The sequence below is a fragment of the Zootermopsis nevadensis genome, unplaced genomic scaffold (genome assembly GCF_977971745.1).
Source record: "Zootermopsis nevadensis isolate Lab colony 2312 unplaced genomic scaffold, Znev_1.0 Znev_ptg000016l, whole genome shotgun sequence".
NCBI classification, from domain to species: domain Eukaryota; kingdom Metazoa; phylum Arthropoda; class Insecta; order Blattodea; family Termopsidae; genus Zootermopsis; species Zootermopsis nevadensis.
The window spans coordinates 3,867,870-3,891,916 of NW_028259148.1; the positions used below are offsets into that span (position 1 = coordinate 3,867,870).

The window sequence follows — 24,047 nt, forward strand, 5'->3', positions numbered from 1 at the left end:
GGAGGAAAACTCCGTGTTGCCTAGACCACGGCCTTGCCCAACACAAATTATAAATTCGGGCACCGCCGGGAATCGAACCCGAGACCCCAGGATTACAAGGCCAGCGTTCTAACCGCTAGACCACCGTGGTGTTTCGTCATGTGCCTTATTACAATACTTCGTCTCTGAAAGTGACTCTACTCAATTACAATGCTTTTACATATACTAACTGGATTGTTGTTGCCAACTGGGTACTGTAAATTTAAATTTCCCTATCACACAAAAAAAAAAATACCTTTTAAACTTTGGGTCGCGATACTTTTGGATAAACTGTATATCTTCTGCAGTCTGAGCAGCGTATTGAAGGAGGAAAATATGATCTGAGGGCGTTTCAGTTTATTACGTTGGTAATTATACTGTGTCAGTTTGTGGGGTTATGTAGTTCCTATTGAGATGATGAGCAAGGTCACGCCAAGGTCCCCTGCGCAAGCAACCCGATTCCCGGGCCTAAGATTACAGTCGGTCAGATAGCAAATGAGGGCAGACGCCCACGTACTTGGATAACCCTCTCGAAACTGCATTGACATTATTGGCGCCCTCAGAGTCGTCTGCCTAAATCACGGTTTGGGTGATGGTCTCCGTTAATGAATCCCGCCCACCTCCAGTTCACTCTACCGACTCTTCGTATTGCATTAGCGCCGTGGTCGTGAGGATGCCTTGCGTGGGGTCGTGGAGTTCAACTAAATGATTATAAACGTGTTTCACTCTTGTATTAAGAATTTCGTGGCTGGAGTTCTCCGAATAGGTAACAGCGGCTTTCGGAAACATTCGACGTCGAATGTTGTACGTTCTCAAACGTTTCGATAGACATTATAGTTGCCGTCTTCAGGGTGAATGTATTTTTGGGGGTTAAGAAAGTCTAATTTAATGCAATATTTATTTTTATTTAGTGTTCTGTCTGACGACAGGTCCATATGAACAGGATCCTTCCATCCTTTTCTCGGACTAGGATCTGTTCATATACGTTCTTGGCAGATGATCCAGAAGTGGTTTGCCATTGCCTTCTTCTGTGTGTGAATGGAGTAATTGTTGGGATGCCACGGAGAAACCGGGGAAGAAGCCCCCGGAGGAAAACTCCGTGTTGCCTAGACCACGGCCTTGCCCAACACAAGTTATAAATTGGGGCATCGCCGGGAATCGAACCCGAGACCCCAGGATTACAAGGCCAGCGTTCTAACCGCTAGACCACCGTGGCGTAATGCAATATAGTATAACACAAAACACGCGGAGACGTCTCTTTGAAACATGTAACATGAAGAGGACTGTAACAGGATTGTAGAAATGTTATCCAGAACATCAGTGTTGTGTATCTTTACTTACGCACTTTTTGTACAATTTCGTTTCAGTCACTTGTTTTTCGGAATGGATATAAGTTGTTTTCACTTTAATATGACATTGTCTTTATAGTACGTCATTTACACGTGCTCGCTAATTATTTACAACCAGATAGTTGAATCGTAAAATTAGGAGCTCTGTACGTTGAAAGAGATACAAAGGAGTGGGTCTATGTATCTGTTAGTCTTTTGTTGTCACTTGTGAAGCTTTAGTGTCAAAGCGAATACGAGAAAAAATAATGAGCAGGGACTGCATATAATAGTTGGCGTAACAGTTTCAGGCGTACGAAGCTGTTCACTTCTGTGTAATTATTGGGCTGTAACCTAAAAAAAAAAAAATTAACTACATTTTAATTTCTGTGATTCATTCCGTCCTGTACATGACGTCATTCCTCCAGCTTGGGGGATTATACGGGAGACGAGAAATTGCGTACTGTTTACAGCTAACGCGTTATAAAATGTTTTAAAAAAAGACGTTGTTAATCTTGGATATTGTGTTGGGTTGGACGTGAGTAACATCAGACAGGCGGACATGTAGCACGCATGGTAGAGTTGAAAGAAACTAACTTAATGATCCCAGTCCTATTTGAGAAATTAATTGTCACTCAACTAGTCAAATTACAATTGTTTAATTTTAACCGTCTAATCACAATAAAATATTTTATTAAATATTAAAATATTATTACTACAAATAACATTTAATATTTAAAATATTTAGAATATATTAAAATGATGCTCTTTCTATCTAAATGTTCGATTTACAATTAGAGCATCATCTTTTTCACGACATGTTTCGGTTTTCAATGAACCATCTTCAGGTGTATAATCGATATAAATTCAAATGTAATATTCTAAATGCAATCCTTTGTCAGATGTCCATTAAATATCAGTTATCCTCTTCTAGATCAATTGTCAAATTACGTTCCTTTTTTGGAACACGATGTTTTACCATTTTCACCAGACACGGACACTAATCTGAATTCAGTGACTGATAAATCCTATCTTCTTCAAGATTTATTTGTGTAAACTTGACGTCTTTGCCATGCGTGCTACAACTCTGCCCATCACATCCTCCCGACAGAAATTCAAACAAAATAGTGACCGTGAAACCGAAAGGGAGGAAACCATTTGGAAGATATCTGTATTTTAATGGGAAGATAATATTAAAAAAAATCTTAAAGAAATGGTTGTGAAAATATGGATTAATTTAATGTGTAATAGGATAGCGGTCAGTGGCGGACATTTCTTAACGCGGAAACAAGTTTTCGGAAACCATAAAATAAAATAAAATAAATTTTGATTACTAGCTGAGAGACTGTCAAGTTCTGAAGAACTGTCTTCATCAGACACACATTGATATTCGTTACAAACGGAAACAGAATGTCGTCTTAACGAACCACCTGCAGAGTCGCTTTATCTGACTTTATCCGACGCTACTCGATTATTGCCATCGGTACAGCATTGTTAAATAAATGTAAAAAAATAATCAGGGCATCATATGACAGTACAAATAAATATGGACGACAGCTGCAGAAGAACGCCATATTTGATTTAAAAATGTAATAATGTTAATGAATATAAAATTTTGATTGAGAAGTCTCGAGGAAAGACACAACTCGGGAGACCTAGGCGTAGATGGGAGGATAATATTAAAATGGACACAAAATAATTCATACTGTTTTAACTGGATTTGTTTTGTTGACGGTAGAGGCTGGTAGATGTATCTTTTTAACAGGGCATTGAACCTTTTTGTTTCACTAAAGATGAGGAATATCTTTACTAGCTGAACGAACGTCAGTTTGTCAAGGACTCTGCTCTATGGTGAACTTACTAAGGATACAAATATCATTTCGTGCAGTGTCCTTCTTCCACATAAAGTATCACAGTTGCCGAGGACACACTCTTCACTGGAAAGCATGAGTGAGGGTAGTTCACAGGGGCACTGTTCTAGCGTACTTGAGTAACCTAGAGTATTTATTAATGCGGTAACGTTTGTACATACAGACGCATGTGTGTGTGTGGTTGCGTATTACCCTGGCAGGCGAAGCACGAAATTTGCTGTTGTGTTGATCTCATTACGAAGGACGGAGATCAATTATACGAGGACCAGAATAAAGGAAATTAAAAGTGAGAAGGGACGCGCGTGCCCCTAGTATTGGGCACACACTATGTGAATTTTTCGCCCGAGATGACAGTTTAAATTGTGCTCAGACTTCGTAGGCTATCAAAGATGTCCGTTATGTCGAAGCTGATTTTTATGTCTGAGTAATACCTCTTTATTCCGTTGCATGAAATATTTTGTTATTCATTATTTTTAATGTGCCTAATTTGTGTCCGATTTCAATTGAAAATATGCTGTATATTGTTTACAAAACATTGCATTTAACTTGAACGTGCCCCAGTGTGTTTCGCTTTGTTAAAACTGTTTGGATTGAAAAATAGAATACGTTCAGTATAATAATATCCACATGATAAGTACGATATCGATCAGAAATTATGATACTGCCTTGTCAGGGTAGCTAGTTAGTAACAAACCCATAATTTTAGGATTCGTTTTTTTTTAAATTTTACTAATTTCCTTGCAAGTTATTATTTGTATTTGTATTTATTGTAATATTTTTTGGCGTTCACTATGGAAACTTGCGGGAGGAGATTTCTTGGGAGACATATGCATTGGAAGAGAGTATAATGTTAAAATAGATAGGATTTTATTACGTTAATTGCATTGAACTGGTTCCATATTGTGTCCATTGGCTGTGAACACTGTCACGAAACTTAGACTAGCTGAGTGACTATCAGTTTCTGGAGGACTCTGTAACATGGATAGATACAGTTTATTCTCATTCTGTACAGGTAAGAATGCATCTTGTTTGACATACGATTACTTGAGTAAAATCACGAAAGCGACTGGACGTAATCCACAATAACATTATCGAACGTGTGGTGCAATGTGGACTTAATAATGGTATCTTACGTTGGTCCAATAAGGTATTTTTTATTTATTCTGTTCGAGAAATTCTCATTGCGTTCTGTTGATTGTCGTCGTCAGACAAGACGTCGTGTGTCGGCGTCGGGATGTCAGTTGCCTCTTCGCTGGTTAGGCGACGATATTGTGAATGTCGCGATGCTCGGCGACCGTCTGATAGCTTTGTGTTTCTCGGTGTTCTGCAGATTTACATATCCATAAAACACTCCCATACACACACATACTTAATAAAGCGTGTCACATATTGTTAATGAAATGGCATGGAAAATCCGGAAACTGACATCTCGATGCTGAAAAGGAAATAGGGCCGCAGAATTACTGACGGTCTGTCGCGTCAGAGTGTCGTGGCCAGTCAGTATAATGCTCGGCTATGAGTCGTGTCGCTCTGGCAGCGTAGGTAACGAAATGTCTTTCCAACGGAGGGACTTAACTGATGGATTTTTGCGGGAAAAACGACACACGTCCAAAATTTAAGCGTTTTCTAAATGAAAGGGAAAAAAATAAACTTTTCTGTGTCTGAAATAGTGAAAATTTCTTAACATTTTAATTTTGTTTTATGAATTTTTAATTGTACGTGCGATTAACTCACATTACCGTCTTTATTTACTTAATGTCGTCTTCTGTCTTAGAGGAACAAATTATCCTCCTTGTCTGATGACGTGATGGAGACTGAGCCAAGGTGTGTTAAAACTGTAAAGAGCGAAGTACAGAACCTCATGATATTTTGTAAGAATATCACTATATAATATTATGTATTTTCTGGAATGTAAAATGCTGAACACTCGATCGAAAAATATGTACAAAATCTTGAACATTTTCTTGTTTTTGCAAAAGATAACATTGCATGACTTTAATATTAGTTTAAAATTTATGTTAATATCTTGACGAATGTTACAAATTCATAAAAATACATTGAAAGTTATATTTTAGTTCTGACTTTTATGTTCCTTTAGAAAATAATTTCGAAGACGTCATATTAGTTTCATGTCAATTATTCTGTCCTTTGGCTCTTAAGTAAGAATTTCAAAGTACCTGATCGATTTAAAAGAACAACTCTGCACTGAAGAGATATATTTACATTTGTTAATACACTTGCATGTCACTGCATTTGGTTCATTTTAAGGCAAATTAGACTGAATTACTGTTTATGCACATGTAGGAAATGCTTATTTTTAAAGCAGATATTTAAATTATGTGGACACAAACTTATATTTGATGTTTTGTGACGTATCGTTGGCCAAAACGTTGGCATTGGTTTAGGCAGAAACGTTCAGAGTCGTTTTTATAGTTCTTAAATTGGTTGATATGTGCATCTTACACCAAAAAGTGTGTATATGATGGCTACTCTGTTAATAACTTACAAAGACATAACGATATGACACAGCATAATGTTTTAAATGACTCGCAAAAATCAAGTGGGAGTCACAGACAGTTAAAAGAAATTGCGTATAAACTTGAAATTTTAAGCCAAGTTTTAAAAATTACTATAAATGCAGTGTAGCATTCATGTTTCGTCTGTGAAATAACAGTCAGAACTACTACGTTTTTTGGAGGTACCATGTGGTACTTGTAAGTGCTTGATCCAGGGGCTGCGCCCACAACTTGGGGGGACACACTGGGGTTCGAAGTTGCACATATCGACCCATTTGAGCGCTGGAGAACCCTCCCTGCACCCCTCCCCACCCGGAACATGCCGGCCCCAGCAACTTCCGACGTTGTAACTTCGGGAAAACGTGGAATCCTGTGTCCGAATTGTCTCTGATGCGTTGCGGGGTGTTCTGATAACCCTGTCTCGATTCAAAACTATTAATATTCTGGAATAATTCACGGGCCAGAACTTTGCTGTGTGTTTATTGACGTCAGGGTTTCTGCAAGCTAGTCTGTGAGGATCAAATTCCAGAATATAAGTTTAACGTCTTATAAATGATGGTGTACGTGACGTGGGAAATTCAGTAGGTACTTTCAGTCGGTGCAAAGGAAACATTTTACTGATTGGGGGATACAGACAAAATATTTGCCCCTGAAAAAAGAAACTGACCAAAATTATTGTATCTGGAAGCTACCTGCATGGAGCAGAGTTATTCTGTAAAAATACTAGTATACTCAGCTAGTCGAGACATTCTATCATTTGATGGAATCAGAAGACTCATTACCATACTCCCTATCCTGAGCCAGATAAATCCCGTCCTGTATTTCCAAACTAAATTTTTCTTAATATCCTTTTTAATATTATCTTATCTACTAAGCCTAGGTATTTAAAGTAGTCCCCTCCATCCAGGCTTTCCAACCAAAATGTTTTTATGTGTTTATCATCGCGATTGTCTTTAAAAGCTGATAGTAGTTCATCTGGCCAAGAAGTGTCCAGCCGTCATGGAACCTGAAGGTTCTTTAACGTATCCACAAGAGCTCGCCACTTATTTCTTCTTTGTTGCTGTCCAGATTTTTGCACCCTGTTCTCAAAGTCGTAATTTCAGTCAATTCTTAGTTGGTATCCGTCCCTCGGCACACGATATTACGTCATTGTATAGGGGTAGCTACTGGCGACACATTAGAACGATGTTTCGACTGTCAAGTAATATAGTCGGATTCACTTTAAGCTATTTATACACGCATTGTAAATATATTTTAATATTTTTAAATTTTAAGTTAAATGATCACCATAAAACTGTAAAAGCAATAAATTGGGAACAATTAATGTGATATTATTTAGTGTGTTTTAAGGAAAGTCAATCGGTCGAGCACAGAAATCTGTAGAGGCCGTGGGCCGTCTGATGAGTTCATGACTGATCCAAAGATTTGCTTTCCAAGATCTAATTAAAGTACGCAGAAATAGCACACAGACTGAGGAATAATTTGCAGTTGGTTTTGGTTCATCCCACAGTGGATTGCGTCGTGTTGGTGACGTTTGACAGGATACACAGGGGACGCCCGTCGCTGATATTAAACTGACGTCAGCTGTCATCCATATTAGTTGCTTCCTTGCTGTGTCTAATATTAAGGACAGGATCATTTCTCGGCGTAAATCCAGCAACAGGCAGCCTCAATGTTAATGCTTGAATCCTGAGTGTTCTTGTAACTGTGAGGATGTTAGACCTGTCTTGCAGAATGTTTTATCAGAATATTTACATGTCTATATGAGATTTGAAGTTTTCACGGCAGTTATATCTGTGTTTGTTTTTCTTAGGGTAATAAACTTGTATGAACTTTTAGTTAGATACCATAGTATTGCAGAAACATATTGCTTACATCTTCAGGGTAGAACACAATATATCTGTGTAGTTTTTATTTTTTATGCGCTCATCAGAGGCTTCAGAATCATACTATAGTTGACAAATCATCTGAAAATCTAAACGATAGTGCGTTACGTAATGCATTGCTGTTTAGTTTGATTTGAACCATCTTTAAGTGTTATAAAAGCGAGACCACTGTGTTTCGGAAGCGGGTTCTGATCCCGTCTTCAGGTGAAAATTTCTACTCTGTTGGATCAGATGGAAGGAGCTACTCTCTAGACACATTAAGTCAAATAATTGAAACCTTATAAGCTACTGAAATCATATAGTTTCAATACTTTTTCATCAAAATTACTTTTTTAGATTGTAGCTGTTTCGTATTTAGTATCCGAAAGTCAGGTCATCGTGTTTTCGGGGTAACCGGAAGGCGACGACAGAGGTTTAATTCTTCTGTTAGTGGCATGAGCTGTGATTTCATATGATACACTGCAGTGTGAGATAAAGAGAGAATGTTAGTGAAGTGAAGGCTTAAACGTACGATTTTCATGAGACCTGAGCCTATCTGACATTTGGTTTAGTTCTAAAACAACTCCGACAGCCAGTCATCGCATCACCTCGTGCTTTAACAGTGACCATTAACAGCGTACTGTCTCACATTATGATAGATAACATTCAGCAACAGTGGTACCTTATTAAGAACAGAGCAGGATTTCGAAACTGCTTCCCAGTCTGTCCGGTGCAGTGATGAATTTTAGTCTAGACACGTCTTGGCTCGATCCTAAAATATATATAAAATAGATTATTTTTGTCAAGTTTCTAACGTTCGTTTGTGTCAACTCACAACACAAACTTTTTTCATATAAAATATATATATATATATAGCAGTGGGTGCTGCATACGTGTATGAAATCCGGATAAAATTTTGTTAGCCCTTTTTTGTTTCAAAAGCTCCTGTCTGAACATCATTTACCGGCGAAAGGGTTTGTTCGCCGACCGTGTTTTTATCGAGATTTTGGCCTCTGAATCCGATTATGAAATCCTGGATAATCGAATGAAACTAAGAGAATTCTGTACAAGGTAGAAACATTAAATATTGATGAAAATTTTGTCTTGAAGTCAAGTCTGTTTTTTGAAATGTGGACGGTGGCAAGTGGGTTGTTGCTCCGTGTAGTGTAGTAGAAGTCTGCGTATGTTCCAATGGTATTTGCTGCTTCCATCATCAGGGCGTCGGTAAAATTCTACTACACTGCAAGGCGCAACAACCCAGAAGACAGTCCAACCATTTAATCTATTGATGGATTTTAACCGAAGTTACCACTAGAGCCAATCCAGCCTCTACACTGTCAGTAACACAGAATTAATGACTGTACAGATCACTTACATTAGAACGACACCATCACCCCTTAATTTAGGATGTTCTTATATCAATGTCGTTTTCCTTTGATGAATAAGCTCATTTTGCAACGAGAGTTTTTTTATTTAGATTTTATGTCCTGGCTAATGAAGCATTAGCGAGTTGGGCTTGTGACATTCTGATGGATATGCGCCCATATGTTACCTCAATTAATGTGAGAAACACTTTAATTTTTAGTAGTTACAAAATTTGTGCTGATGAAAAACTTCATGTTTCTACGTGCAGAATTTAGCATAATCCAATACTGTAGCATACAAAATAATGTACAAAGTTTATGACGAAATTCTTTAGTGAATATGCAATTCCTATTGCTAGCCTCGCCATGAAGACTGAAGGAAAGTTTGTGTCGTGAGTTTTTCCCAGAACGTTTCGTTCCTTATTTCTACGTTTTACTAATCTAAAGAACTCGTTTTCAAACTACACAGTTTTTCTTATTTCCTTTAAAAGAGGAAAGACTCCAGTCATTTCTTCTGTTTATCAGAAACTACTTCAGAGACGTTTGTGCCACTCTTCTGGACACGGAATGAGATATACAGGGTGTTGCGTTTAAGACGCAGAATACACATTTAGTAGATGCCTCACAAATAGCAGCAAACGATTTCAGAGTTCGGGGATGGACACACGTTATGTTTGTGAATGCACCATAATTTCACTTTTTCCACCAGGTATGAGCAGCGGCCTAGCAAACGATGACCTTGACTCTAGTGTGACGTTGGCGACTGGGAGAATTTTTTACACGAGTGTGGACGTACTTTTGATTTTGATTTATTGACGTTTGTTGCTGGGTTGCGTTTTAAAAGGCACGTCCTGTATTATGTACCTTGTCTCACTAAAAGCAGTTTGTTACATGAAACATGCAGACTTCTATTGCTAAAAGCGTTCCATTAGAACAGAGACAGTAGAGTTTGGAGTGACAAGATTCTCGATCAGCTTCAGACATTTAGTGTTGGTCTCGAAAAAAAGTTATCCACAAGAAATAAAATGTGGAAAAGTAATCGACCTATTGGTGACGTCACTTAACCCGATTATATCCGTCATTGAAAAGGGGTTATTCATCCGATAGTAAGTGAATTATATAAAAAAACACTTCAGACGGACAACCATACGAAACATAAAATTGCATAGATTAATTCTTAAACAGGTGGGAGAGATATTTACCTTTTAAAGGTTAATCATTCCATTATCCAACACTGTATAGTCTGAGCTACTTACAGTTTCGTTAAATAAGCCACAAATAAGAAATATAAATCTACAACCACCAGAAACTGATAGTCGCTCAGCTGAATAGTAAACGCCCTCTTATATGTAACCGGAAGTTAATTACAGTCTTCACAAGAACCCTCTACTGGACCATTCTATCCTGATGTACATTAATGTGCACATATTCACATTGTTTCTTTAAGATTCACTTTAATATTATTATTCTATATACGCCTAAGTTTTAATGCCACCTTCGTCGTTGAGTCGGTGGGAACGGTTTGCCTTTAGATGATGTTGTCTTTCCGACAGTAAAGTCTGGATTATGACGTGTCGCTCGGTTGGCCCATGTGTGTGCGTAATCTAGGCTTGACGTCGTCTTGAAGCTCAGGATGATTGATAGCACTGAGATGTTTAGTTACAGTTAGTAACTTTACGTCGGTCAGATGACGTATAAAAGTTTTACGGGACACAGTTGAAAGAGGATTTTTCTCTATATAATTGTGTGAAATAATCTAGCTGTTTTATTAATGCGATATCTCCTGTTTCATCATTCGTATTGTCTAAAATGAAAGGTGAGTGACGCGATAGGATTTACGTTTAATCCTTGCCAATCGCTACACCCCGTTTCCCCTTCATATGTTAAACGGATCACGGTTATTAACTCATAAGCGGTTAAAGTATTTTGTCAGAGACGAACCATGTATTAATAATGATGTTATGCAAAAGAGAAATAACCCTGCATTTAACTGCATAAACGTACAGAATTAGCTGGAAAACACACACAAAAATTTAAAATTTTCGAGATTCAAAATACGTAGATTTCATACGAGTCGATCCGGTGTAGCTGAGTCAGTATGGTGGATCATAATGCGCGCTGCACTATCGGCGCCCGATCCCCGACAGGGACAGAGGGAATTTTCTCTTGCCACTGATAACAGACCGGAACTGGGGCTCCACAGCGAAAGATAAATTGGACAGAGGGGCTCTTAAATTGCAGAAATTTCCGAAATTCGCAGAACATGCCAAAAATTATTTTTTTTTCGAAATTTGTCAACATTCAAAAAATTTCAAAAAGTTTAAAAATTGTAGAACTATCTAAAAAAAAGAAATTAATTCATGAGTATTTTTAAAGCAAGATGGAGAGAATAAAATTTGCTGTGGAATTAATTATAAAAGTGGGTTAGGATTGGCGCTTGGAAGCCTGAGACAGACGGGCAAAAGCCTGACTAATGAAGATGCTGTCTATTTAGAGAGAAAGAATAATCTTTTCACATATTTCTTAAATGTTCGTAGACGTCAAGGTAGAGGAAACAATTTCTGAGTTGAAATATTAATAGTGATAATTTTTGAAGCAGCAGTACCTCTGAAACGTCGGTAAACTTTTACCGGACTGCACGGCAAAACATCCCAGAAGACAGTTATCTTCAGTATTTTATTAATCTATTATCGCCTTGCGTGCTACATGTTCCATTATCCGATGCCCATTTTTTATAATTTTAAAATAATGGCAGTATCCGCGCCACGTGTGAATTAGCTGTTCGCTCGGATAGCGATTGCAGGTCAATGCAGTTTAGTGCCACGATAAGACACACTCTCTTATGCAGGACGTAGTTTTCCGGGGTCGCAGGGATGACCTCAAAGTGCGAGCAGGCCTGTGTAACATCACTAATTAAGGCGTCTGACTTCAGCATCAGTTGTTCAGAACGTCGTACGACTTCATTTTACGAAGCTGAGGGCGGCAATGAAAACAAATGCGGGCATTTCACTCTCAGTCACTATACATCGTTTTGCATACGTAAAAAATGTTCCCCATGCGTGCGTTGTGCAAATAATAGGATAGCAACAAAGATAATAGAAAATAAAACAAAAGGAAAACATTAGATAGAAAATACAGTTGATGAACAATGGATTAGTATAGTCTTGGCGAAACTGGGAGAGATAAGGAAGGGAGAGAGGAACATTGTGATTAAAATGTTCGGAAGCAAATGGTTTGTTATTGATTAATAAGTGGCTTACAAGAACAAAATAACTTGTAGACCGACTAATTCTGTAGAATTGAGAAATATGGGAAATTACGTATACCAAATTAGATGTGAATGGGAGAATAACTAACTAACTAACTAGATGGCTTACCGAACCCGAAGGTTCATCACCGAATTAACCAAAGCCCTCCACCGGACCCTGTCCTGGGCCAACAAAATCCAGTTTCCTTCAACTCCTATCTCCCATAGATCCCGCCTGAGATTATCCTCCCATCTACGTCTAGGTCTCCCCAGCAGCCTCTTTCCCTCAGGCTTCCCAAATAGTAGACCCAACCAACCAGATGGCTTACGGAACCCAAAGGTTCATCACCGAATTAAGCAAAGCCCTCCACCGGACCCTGTCCTGGGCCAACAAAATCCAGTCTCCTTCAACTCCTATCTCCCATAGATCCCGCCTGACATTATCCTCCATCTACGTCTAGGTCTCCCCAGCGGTCTCTTCCCTTCAGGTTTCCCAACCAATACCCGGTGCACACCTCTTGTCCCATCCATGCGCGCTACATGTCCCGCCCATCTCACTCTTCTCGACTTAATCACCCTCACAATACTGGGGGAGCAGTACAGATTTTTAAGCTCGTCATTGTGCAGTTTTCTCCACGCCCCATCGTCTTCCCTCTAAGGCCCAAATATCCTCCTCAACACCCGATTCTCAAACACCTGCAATCTGTGTTCCTCCCTCTGAGTGAGAGACCATGGTTCGCACCCAGGGAGAATAGAATCAGGAATTTATAATTTGTATTCGTGAACAGCGAGTACAGTTATAGTGACACGAATAAATATTATATTAAGATAATAGTATCATTTGGGTTTCTTATGTCAGAGCTGTGGACCATAAAAGCCTCGTGTCTGGGAGACGGTTTTCTGTGTACAAAACTTGGACTGAACAAATTAATTTAGTGAACAGAGGAGGATTTTTGTAAAGCATTGTTTCCCAAAGTTTGAAATAATGTAGAAGAGATCGCCAAAAAAATGATCTGAAACAACGATTTATGAAGTGATTCTATACTAGCGGTACTTCTCAAAAATGACGTTCCTACAACTTTTAATGGAAGTTACTGGGTTGGCTTATAGAATTCGGAGCGTACGTGGCAAAAGTTGGATTTCTCATTGCAGAGACACGAATTAAACTCTTATCGTGATAATGCAGTTAAGATTAAAAGTGTACACATGTTTACGTCAGAAATTTATGTTCTAACTTATTGTCTTTGATAAATATTTAAATTAGAATTACTGACATTGTTTTATAAAACGGTGTATATGGAATTCGGTTTGAAGGAGACGCGGATATAAAGAAAAGACAGAAACAGAGGGGCAGCGGAGTGAAACGAGAAGTGACGGTTTGTTGAAAATAGAAATCAGGCTCGGTGAGACAGAAACAGAAACGCGGGAGATAAAATTGGAATTCTGAAGACGAACGAGCGCCTCTGCCCGTTGTGAAGTGTCGCGTCAGCGAAGGTTCTTTCAATCCCAACTGCAAATTCTGTAAACTCTGAGGGAAAAATGAGTCAAGTGTTCTAAATTTCTCCTTCATTCTCTGTTCAGCCAGGCAGATTCATTTATGAGTTCGAAGATAAAGTACAATCGTCACCAAAATTGTGTTTTTCAAGATGGGTTTAATGCTCACGCACGTATTTCACCGTGAAATATCAAAATCTCGTTTCTGTTGTTTAGAAACAAGCCGACTCATTTCTCATTGGCATCAGTTGATCAGTAGCTAACATCATTGAGCAGAGTCCTTCTTTGAAAGCTGGCAGTCGCTCATCTAGTCAAGAAATGTTTAATCTATTTCGAAACCCCAAAGTTTATTATGATTTTTCACAATAACCCGTCAAGTGTCCCAACCCTGTGTAAATATACTTGTTCAATTTTTATCAGTATAATCACAATAAAATATTATTATTAAATATTAAAATATTATTACAATTAACATTAAAATATTTAAAATATATTAAATTAAAATGATGCTGTCTATCGAAATGTTCGATTTACATTGGAGCATCATCTTTTACACTACATGTTTCGGTTCTAAATGAACCATCTTCAGGTGTATAATCTATATAAACTCAAATGTAATATCCTAAGTGCAATCCTTCGTCAGATGTCCATCAAATATCAGAAAGTAATAATATTTTATTGTGATTAGACTGATAAAAATTGAACAAGTATATATTCAACACAATATGACGCAACATTATCATCTCCTGCGTAAATAATTCAAATATTTACTTCCTACATATTATTTGCATATGATTAATTTTAATATTATCCTTCCACCTAAACCTAGGTGGTCTTTTCTGTACAGGTTTTCTGACTAAAATCTTTTTATACATTTCTTATGTATGCCGTGTGTGATACGTATCCAGCACATTTCATCATGATACGGAATATTCGTTTACACTTTAAAACCGATGGTCCTGCTGTGTAACGTCCACTTTAACATCCGATAATGCTGCATTTTGTCCGCAGAGTGTATTTATGGCTTTCATATTATTCGCAGAATAAACAATAACGACTTCCGCTAACAGCATTAACAAATTGGCGTTTGTCAATGAGACGCTTTATATTTTGTTTGAGGTATAAATTTCATTTTTAAATACTACTTAGATTAAATTCGTTCTTCGCAGTTTTACCACCAGGCAATGAATGTGCATACAAGGCTTGAAGATTCTTTACATTTTGAATTTGAAACGAGGGTCGGCTTCACACGTCAGTCGAGTGTATCAAGAAAGGATCTCTAATCTGTAGGTGTCTTTGTTAGGCAGAACGTGAGAGAACCGCAGAATTTGTTACATTTTGAAGGTTTTTTTTTTTTGGGGGGGGGGGTGTTGTAGCGTCTTGTAATCTGGTAGATCGCCCTGATTATGGAGGCAGCAAGGACCTCTGAAATGTTGGTAAACTTCTACTAGTCTACACGGCGCAACAACCCAGAAGACAGCCATCTTCATACTCACAGCCGTGTTTAGCTCAAATCCTACTTAATTATTTCATTTTTAGTTAGTGGTTTGTAATGACATTCATTTCTCATTTGCGTGATGCAGTTGGATGTTCGGAAGGTTTGCTGCAGGCAGGGAGGCGCCGATGGAAATACAACGTGTGTGTTTACTGCAGCATTAGTAAACCCAAAGAAATTTGTTGTATTATCCGTCGTTTGTGCTGAATTCTACCGAAAGTTGAGCTCTACTTTCCTGTTAACAATTCACGTGGTTCGCCGCAACTAATTAAGACAAGTCTTCCCAGATGTTTTCCGGTCTTCACGAAGAACACACAGCATTGTAGTTTGTAGTATAACATGTATGTTTCCCCTTGAATTCCTCCCAGTTCAGTTACTATTTTTGTTAATGGTCTAGCGTCTTCATATAACAAATTACATAAGCCGCTTCTGCGACAAAATACGTCCGAGAGCTTATAAAGCTTCGAATATTTGTACGACAAGATTTTGATCACTCAGCTGAAATGGCCAGACTCCAGACCGAGAATCAAACCCGAGACCTGTAGAACACGAACCATTTCTAAGAATTCAGACGCAGGGTTAGGTCGGGAACTATCTTTGCAAACAATCTGCGCTGTGAACTTCAAACACGGTGTAAAGGATTAATGCTAAGGGAGGTATGCGACTGGAGATCGATACTGAGATAGCTATTACCATAAAGTAGGGGGTGTGCAACCTTTTCAGAGCGCTTTTCGAGTGGCCATTTCGATGTGTGATATTCATTTATGTAAAGTACTGATATTTTATTTATAATGAAGTCCACTGGTGGAAGTGGGTGGGGGGGGGAACAGTACATTTCTTTTCGTAAGAATCGAAAGACCATTCCCTTAGACTCGTATCGATTGTGATGTCTGTTCTCGAAAGAACAAGGAATAAAGCGAGTTGAATTGGATGGATATTTTACATCCTTAATAAGAAACTCTGCAGTCCGCCATTTTTATGTGCCGGTTTTTATTGTTTTGTTCTGGACAGAGGCTAAGTGTTCCACTGTGTGACCTCACGGTGTCACGTGTTAATGTTATATAAAAAAATAATTTTGTTTTGCATTTCTTTTGCTGAGGGTCCTTATTTGTTGTATAATGCATAAAGCGATTTTGAGGCGTTGTCACGACAATAATATGTAGTTGATTAACGGAAATATATTTTCAGTTCTGTTATTTCAGATCAGATTATTTTAAGGAAAACTCGTATGATGAACAAATACCTTTCACTTGTATTTGTGCATATAGTATTTAGCATCCCAGTTATGCGAAATTAAATGGAATAAAGATAGTTGCTCAGGTTTGGAATAGAGTGGACAGATTTATATATTTTTAAAGATGTTTTAGTGGGATGAATGAAGACATGCCTGTTGAATTATTGACAGGTGATACAGGATTTAACGTTTTTCCTGGGAGACAAGTCTTCTGGGATGCTGCGTCGCGAATGTGCGATGGAGATATATTCCTCTGAGGCATCTGACAATATCTACGTCACTACAGAGCGCGAGATCACTAAAAACAACCATTTTCTATAAAGAGATGATACATGAACGCATACAATATATTCTCAGTCTTGAATTATATTGCATTGCCCCGACTGTGTTCGAGGTGGTGATCACAGTGTGACCTAGATTCAGCTGGCAGAAGACCGTGTGATCACGGCAACCAACATGCCAGGTTTCATAAATGACGAGTTGTTTCCTGCCCAGATGAGCTACTACTAGATTTTCAAGAAAGATTATTTTCCCTGGAGTTAGTGGAGAGGCGATGTTTTAAAGAAAGATGTTGAACCATGGTAGTGATTAGTCATTGAATATTATAGACGGTCACAGAGACTTGGAGGTAGTGTAGAAAGTTATATTTAGAATATTTACATTTTGAATGTTTTTAAATTTCTTGCACAGTGGCAGGATTTTCCTTTAGAAAAGGGATAATACGAACGCTGATTTAATTTCATTAGTTTTGAACAGCAGTTAGAAGCTTTAATATAGATGCTTGTTGCCAAAAACTCGCAACTTTTTGATCATTATTTATCAAGAGCAGGGAACGAGGCAAGTGTTCTTTAAAAGTTAGCGGATATAATTGAAGCACCTTGTCATTCACTGCACATGCGTGAGAGCTCTTAAAAGTTTCGTTGATCGATCTCTGGGCACAAAGAAGTAGTTGAACAAAGCGTAGCTTAACTGTAATCTAATTTTGCTGTCACATTACAAGACTTAGGGTTTCGTGAGTGGAGTTTACGCTTCTTGTAAAAGTGAATCTAAAATCCCACCCTATTTAAGATGATGGCTGTCCCATGATTTGTACCGGGACATCACACTGATTATGGAGGCAACAAAGGCCTCTGAAACGTCGGTGAACTTCTACCAGACTATACAGCGCTACAACCCAGAAGACAGCCATCTTCAGGCTCACTTCGTTTGTATCCTAATTTTTATTTATTTTTCCTGGATATTTAGCCTCATTTGAATATATAGCTTCCTTTCCGTATTTTACATCGAAAAACAATCTTATAATCTAATTATGTCCGTGTGTTCGTTTTCACATCCACGTAAAGACTTTTCTATCGGTAAGCGGGTATGAATATTTTTGCAACTAGACATTAATCCACTTTGCAGCTTGCTTACCATTGGTAAGTAAAGCAAGAAGATTTGTTTTACAATTTAGTCTGCGTGTACAAATCTGTATTTAATTCGATTTTATACCATAAATAATTATGTTGGCTACAGATTAATTCGTCATATCCTACTTTTTAAGGTACGTTTTAATATTATTGTTCCATCTGCACTTACATTTCCCAAGTTATCTCTTTACAATGAGTTTTATTGCTAAAATTTTGTGTGCATTTGTCATCTCCCTCATTTGTGTTGCACGCTTCGCACTTGCAATCCTTGATTTGATCGATGTCGTAATATTTGGCGATGAATTCGAATTACGAATATTTCTTGATTTATAAATTTGTTTACTCTATTTGCAGTTATAACTTTGATTTACTGACGATAGGGGCATTTTTATATTTTGAATATGATATTTTAATTTGCAAGCAGTGTTCGCTTAAAAGATGTGTAGAATGCTTCAATATGCCAGACTGCCATGCCACATTGTGACTCTTTGTTACAGCTGATGGCGACGCCATGTCTAACAGATCGACAGACGCGAGACCAGCGCCTCGACTTTCAGCACCTCGGATTGCTTTCACTGACGACTCAGGTCCGGTGACATTTACCCAGCCAACGGAGTCAGGCGGATCGAGTAGTGCCCTGGATGGGATGCTTTGCCTGCCCACACCACGGGCGTACAGGTAGATTCAAAACGATTACGTCAGTTTCGAAATGTGTTTTCGCTCGTCTTACGTTGATTTCTGACACTTTATAGATTTAATTTTCTATAATAATATACTCACCTTTTATGCTCCATGTTATTAAAATAATTAATATTATTTTAGGCTTTAAAATCCAATTACTGCTGTGATGCTTGTTACGCGGAAGATTCATTTAACTTGCACGTCAGTTTCTGGTATGCGATAATGATTTTAATTTATTGGTTGTAAACGTAAATATAACGAAGAAAAACACAGAGGCTCTGTTAGATGCTAATAAGGAATTTGATCTAGAAGTAAACGCAGGGAAAATTGTTCATGTCTCGTCACCAGATTTTAGAAAAGAATCATTCTACAAAGGTAAGTAACTAAAATAATCATTTGACAATGAACGTTTGAAGTAGTTGGGAATAATGTTAATGGATAAGAATTATGTCCACAAGGAAATTAACAGAAGAATAAGTTCGGGGAATGGTTGCTACAAGCAGTTCCGAAAATTATGTTACCGCTCGTTATCTAGAAAATTAAAGATTAAAATATAACTGGATTTTGTTATCCTAGGACAGAGATCGGGGGAGGGCTTTTATTAATTTGTTGATGAACCTTTTCCCATGCATGTGAGAAATATATGTAAGTTTTAATACATTTTATGTTTGTCTTGGGTTAAGATTTTGTTTCAATATGATGTGGTGGATATGTTAAATTAGATTAAGCGTCATCTCTCACATTAAAGGAAGAACAAAGACTGACGATGTTTGAGAAGATTATTATTATTATTATTATGTTCATATAAGGAGTATGAGGTGGCCTGGGAACATAGCGTATGGAGGAGACTAGAAATACGTACAAAACTTTGACTACAAAACCTGAAAAGAATAGACCACTCGGAAAATCTTGTAGTAGATAGAAGGATAATAATAAAATGGGTATTAGAGAAGTTGAGTTTGGGGTGTGAATTGGATTAATCTAGCTCAGGATAGGGTCCGGTGAGGACTTTTTTTAATACGGCAATAAACCTTCTGGGGGGTATTGCTTGACTAGCTTACTTTCTCAAGAAGTACTTTGCTAGTTAACTAAACCTTTCAGTTGGTTAACTCTAAGGTTTGGTAGATGCCCCTATATTAAGTTCAACAAAATTCCATTATACGTTAGATCAGGTGTCCTTGCATAAGACGTGGTAGATTACCTCATAATTATAGTCAAGCTAACTTTATCACAAGTTCACAAAACATCAATTTCTGTAAGATCAGTAACATACGTATCTTTTACCTTTTTTCTTAAAACCATTTACCTTCAGTGTTTCGGAATAATGGTCTAAAAGTTGCTAATCAGTCTGAGACAGCTTTAGCCGGAGCTTCAAACTGCGCAGAGGAATGTTGGCGTTTCTCTGACTGTTTTTACCCTTTTATATTCAGCGTCCAGAGACCTGGGGAACCCCCTGGACGTTAATGGTTATTCTGGCCGAGTTACCACAAATATGGACGAGTACTTCATATCGAGACCCTAGATTTGAACACTGTTCAGTGTTTTCCATTAAATTCTACTTTCTCCTGACTAGTTCAGGAACAAAACATGCCGAATCTGCCTTCCTCTCGGTGTCAGCTGACACCTTGAATCCAAAGCATCGTACTTTCAGGATGTCTACTCCTGGCTCCGGTACCTGCAACACGGGTCTGTACCGACTAGCCAAGCTGCTGAATCAGCGCGGTTCATCCTCTGGAAACGTTACATCCACCAGCGGAAGTTCCGGTGAGACAGCGTCTTCCTTACACACGCCTCGCCGGCTCAGCTGGGAGAGGTGAGTCTGTTCCTTCGCCCAGTTGCTGCATTTCATTCAGTTCGTGGCTGTACTCGTGCTACGCAAGGCAGACACCCAGTGATGATACATAGAAATATGAGAAAAATTTTATTTTCAGCTTACCTGCAGCTTAAGATATACATTTGAATCTTCTGATTGGAATCTGTTGACTAGATATTTATAAGGTAGTATATTTGCGTCATATTGTGAATTAGGTTAATATTTTAATGTTTTCCGTCAAATCACAATTTTAATAAGATAATAAAATATAAAATATTTAAAATATTAATATATTTACAAATTGGAACGTTCCAATTTGTAAATCGATCATTCGATGCGGAACGTGAAATGATATTTTAAATATTTTATATTTTATTATCTTATTAAAATTGTGATTTGACGGAAAATATTAAAATAGATATTTATAAGGTAGTATATTTGCGTCATATTGTGAATTAGGTTAATATTTTAATATTTTCCGTCAAATCACAATTTTAATAAGATAATAAAATATTTAAAATATTAATATATTTACAAATTGGAACGTTCCAATTTGTAAATCGATCATTCGATGCGGAACGTGAAATGATATTTTAAATATTTTATATTTTATTATCTTATTAAAATTGTGATTTGACGGAGAATATTAAAATATTAAAATAGATATTTATAATCTCTGTCTTATTTTAATACGACAATAAGAACCGGAATAGAAATACGTAATACGTTAGAATGTTATTGGGGTGATTAAATCAAAGATAATGAAACGAGCACGGAAACTGCATAGAGAAATTTCGTTGGAAAAGGGAAAATCTTTTTTTGGGAGGATAAAATTAAGACGAACTTTAAAGTAGTGGTATATGAGAGTTTGAATGTAATCTAGATTATTATGGCACAAAATAGGGATACGTGGTGGGTTACTGTGAAACGCAAATGAACATTTGGGATTATATAAACGGGGAAATTAATCAAGACGCGGAACAACTGCAAGTTTATCATAAAGGGCTTTGCAGCATTGAATGAGTTAGTTGGCCAAGTTTTCAGCACAAATTGGTGGTTTGTACATCCCTTACGTAGTAAACATGTGTAAAACAAGAGAAGCCGAAACCACAGCGGGAAATTGTTGCAGTTAGTAGAATTTCATATGTATGAGGTTTTCCTCTAGCCGCATAATTGCTGAAATGCAATGATCAATGAATAGCGCAGCCCCTGTAACTAATCCGCTAGTAGCAGAACCATCTCCACCCACAGCCAGTCTCTGCTGATATGTAAATAAAATTCATATGAATATTATACGTTTCTCGTTCTTTAGTGTAGCTGTTTTCTAACGCAAATTTTGTATTCATTCCCATTTTCTGTCGTGTCGAACCAACATCATTTTACTTCGCTAACAACTGAAGCTGACTTGTATAAAAGACGAATTTCTTCATCGCCTAATTTTCTAAATTGCTTACGTACTTCTGATTCCTTACATCCAAATATTTTCCTGGCCTCTATGTTTCTAAACACCTGTAATTTATCTTGTTCTGCAAAGATACATCTTTCATAGCCACGTGTAACAACTGGCAGTGTTATTATTTTATGTAAAAATAAATCCATGCAGCGGATTTTTTTAAATATTTATAATCGCTCTTCGTCGAGAAATTCCTCAACCTGTACCAAACGTTTACTACTTTCATGAGATAAACAACTTCCATAAAATATACTGAGAAAGATGATAAAATTATAAAATTGTAAAAACTATAAATAATTGTAATTTGAGTTTAAAAGTTTATAATTTACACCTGATGACGGTTTGATAAACCGAAACATGTTGTGAATGTTCCGATGTAAATCGAATGCTCGATATGGAACATAAGATGATATTTTAATTATTTTAATTATCTTAACTTACTATTTTATTGTGATTTGACTGTAAACAAATATAATAATTATTTTACTACTTTGTTTACCAGAGTTCGCCACTGGACTCACCTGAGCCAGATGAATGCAATCCACACCCTAAAATCATATTCCTGGATGACATTTTAACATCGCCTTCGATCTACAAATACGTCTTATATTTTCCTTTTGTTTTCAAATTGAGTTTTTTTATTAAATTCGTCGCAGTAATAATACTTCGGTAAAGATATACATTAATAAACTCTTAATTTATTTACGTCTCTCCGTTGTTAAGATTTTCTATCACTTATTTCCAGGTATTCTACTCGCCATTGTATATTAAAACACCATCAAACTAACTGAGATTTCATGTTCTCGTTTTGGCGAGTGTGTCTGGGATCTTGCGTCGGGCGAGACTTCCTGGCGCACCGTCCCAGAAGACATCCATCTTCACACTCAAGTTATCCGTATAAGTAACAGATAAAATTATGTCTACGCGTGTTTAATGCTGAGAATGCCAAGGCTAAATTACTTTAAAAATCATGTCTTGTTACACTCGAATTTTGAAAAAAGGCCAATTAACACGCGTCATCTCTTACATAATATTTCCTAACATTATTATTATGTTACGCTGTGTATATGGGACTCTGCTGCTGTATTCAAATCGTATTCAAATGTAGTCCTCGCTCCGACTGGGCTATTCTGTAAACATGGGGGCCCGTTACCCGCATTCCTGATTGGCTGTAACGTGTTTATCGCAGTTTTGCTTCACAGAAGTTGCAATATTCGCCCTTGATATAATGCGCAAACAGAGATGAAAAATGCAAGGGTTATCGTGGCGGTAACAATGCAAACAAGGGGATCATCAAAGTTTAAACTAACATTGTAGCACCTCTGATAATTAATTCACTGTCTGAAAATTTGACTCCTTGCCTCATTTACGCTGTAAACAGTCTCATAGACCGTATCATTAATTTCATATAAGTTCTCTTTTATTTTAGACAGGAGGGAAGAGGATTTTGTATATCAATAAATTCTTTTTCGTAACATTTAAGAACTGGAAATTCTGCAAACATTACGTTAGTTTGTGATTTAATTCTCTTGCAGACTTCATAGATTGTAATTTTCGCCTGTTCTAATCCCAATTAATTCTAAAACTTTATCTTCTAGACAGATATTATTAGGTTAGGCTATTCAGTGAGGATCATATGATTAGCTCATGTAGTAATCATGTGAGAGATGAGAAATGCGTACAAAATTTCATTTGGAGACTTGAAAGGTAATAACTCATTTGTTAGACAAAGACGTACATGGGAAGATAATTGAGTTGGGGTCAAAAGTAAAGTGTCAAGATGTGGATTAAATTCAGCGAGTTTAAGATAGCTTCAAGTGACCTACTCATTTAAGAACGATAATAAGTCGAGTTTGACGTAGTTCGTGGAATTTGTTGACCGAATAGTGACTAGTGAGATGTTATTAGTTTCTCAAGAGGGGCTCTGTTTGAGATGCAATAATGAACGATGGTATAGATTATGACAAACTTCCTCCTTCATAGCGAAATGCGATTCTTAAAAACAAAGAGTTACTTAAAAGTTGACCCTAATATAAAAGTATGTTCTACAGGCCAGAATAATACACAAAGTTCGTATAATCCTGAGTAAAAAAAAGGCTTCCTTTCCGACTTTCATTTTTGAAATGTTTTACGAACGTGGAATTTAAATTCGTTGGTTTCTCTACGTCAGGCATCGATGGGGTGAGAGGGGTGTGGTCTGAAGACCACAGAGCCATGTACTGCGGTAGGCCGGACTGTGATTTAGTTTGCAACAGGGGTTTC

At 37.4% G+C, this 24,047-nt stretch overlaps 1 protein-coding gene across 1 annotated transcript in view; it reads left to right on the plus strand.

Moving 5' to 3' along the window:
• Positions 1-22,363, plus strand: part of LOC147873712 (uncharacterized) — a 102,702-nt gene extending 80,339 nt beyond the window's left edge. The window contains exons 3-5 of the mRNA XM_087349794.1: positions 18,336-18,516; positions 20,171-20,332; positions 22,288-22,363. Coding sequence (XP_087205920.1) covers positions 18,336-18,516; positions 20,171-20,332; positions 22,288-22,363 — 419 coding nt within the window. The remainder of the gene's footprint in view (positions 1-18,335; positions 18,517-20,170; positions 20,333-22,287) is intronic.
• Positions 22,364-24,047: the final 1,684 nt, after the last annotated feature.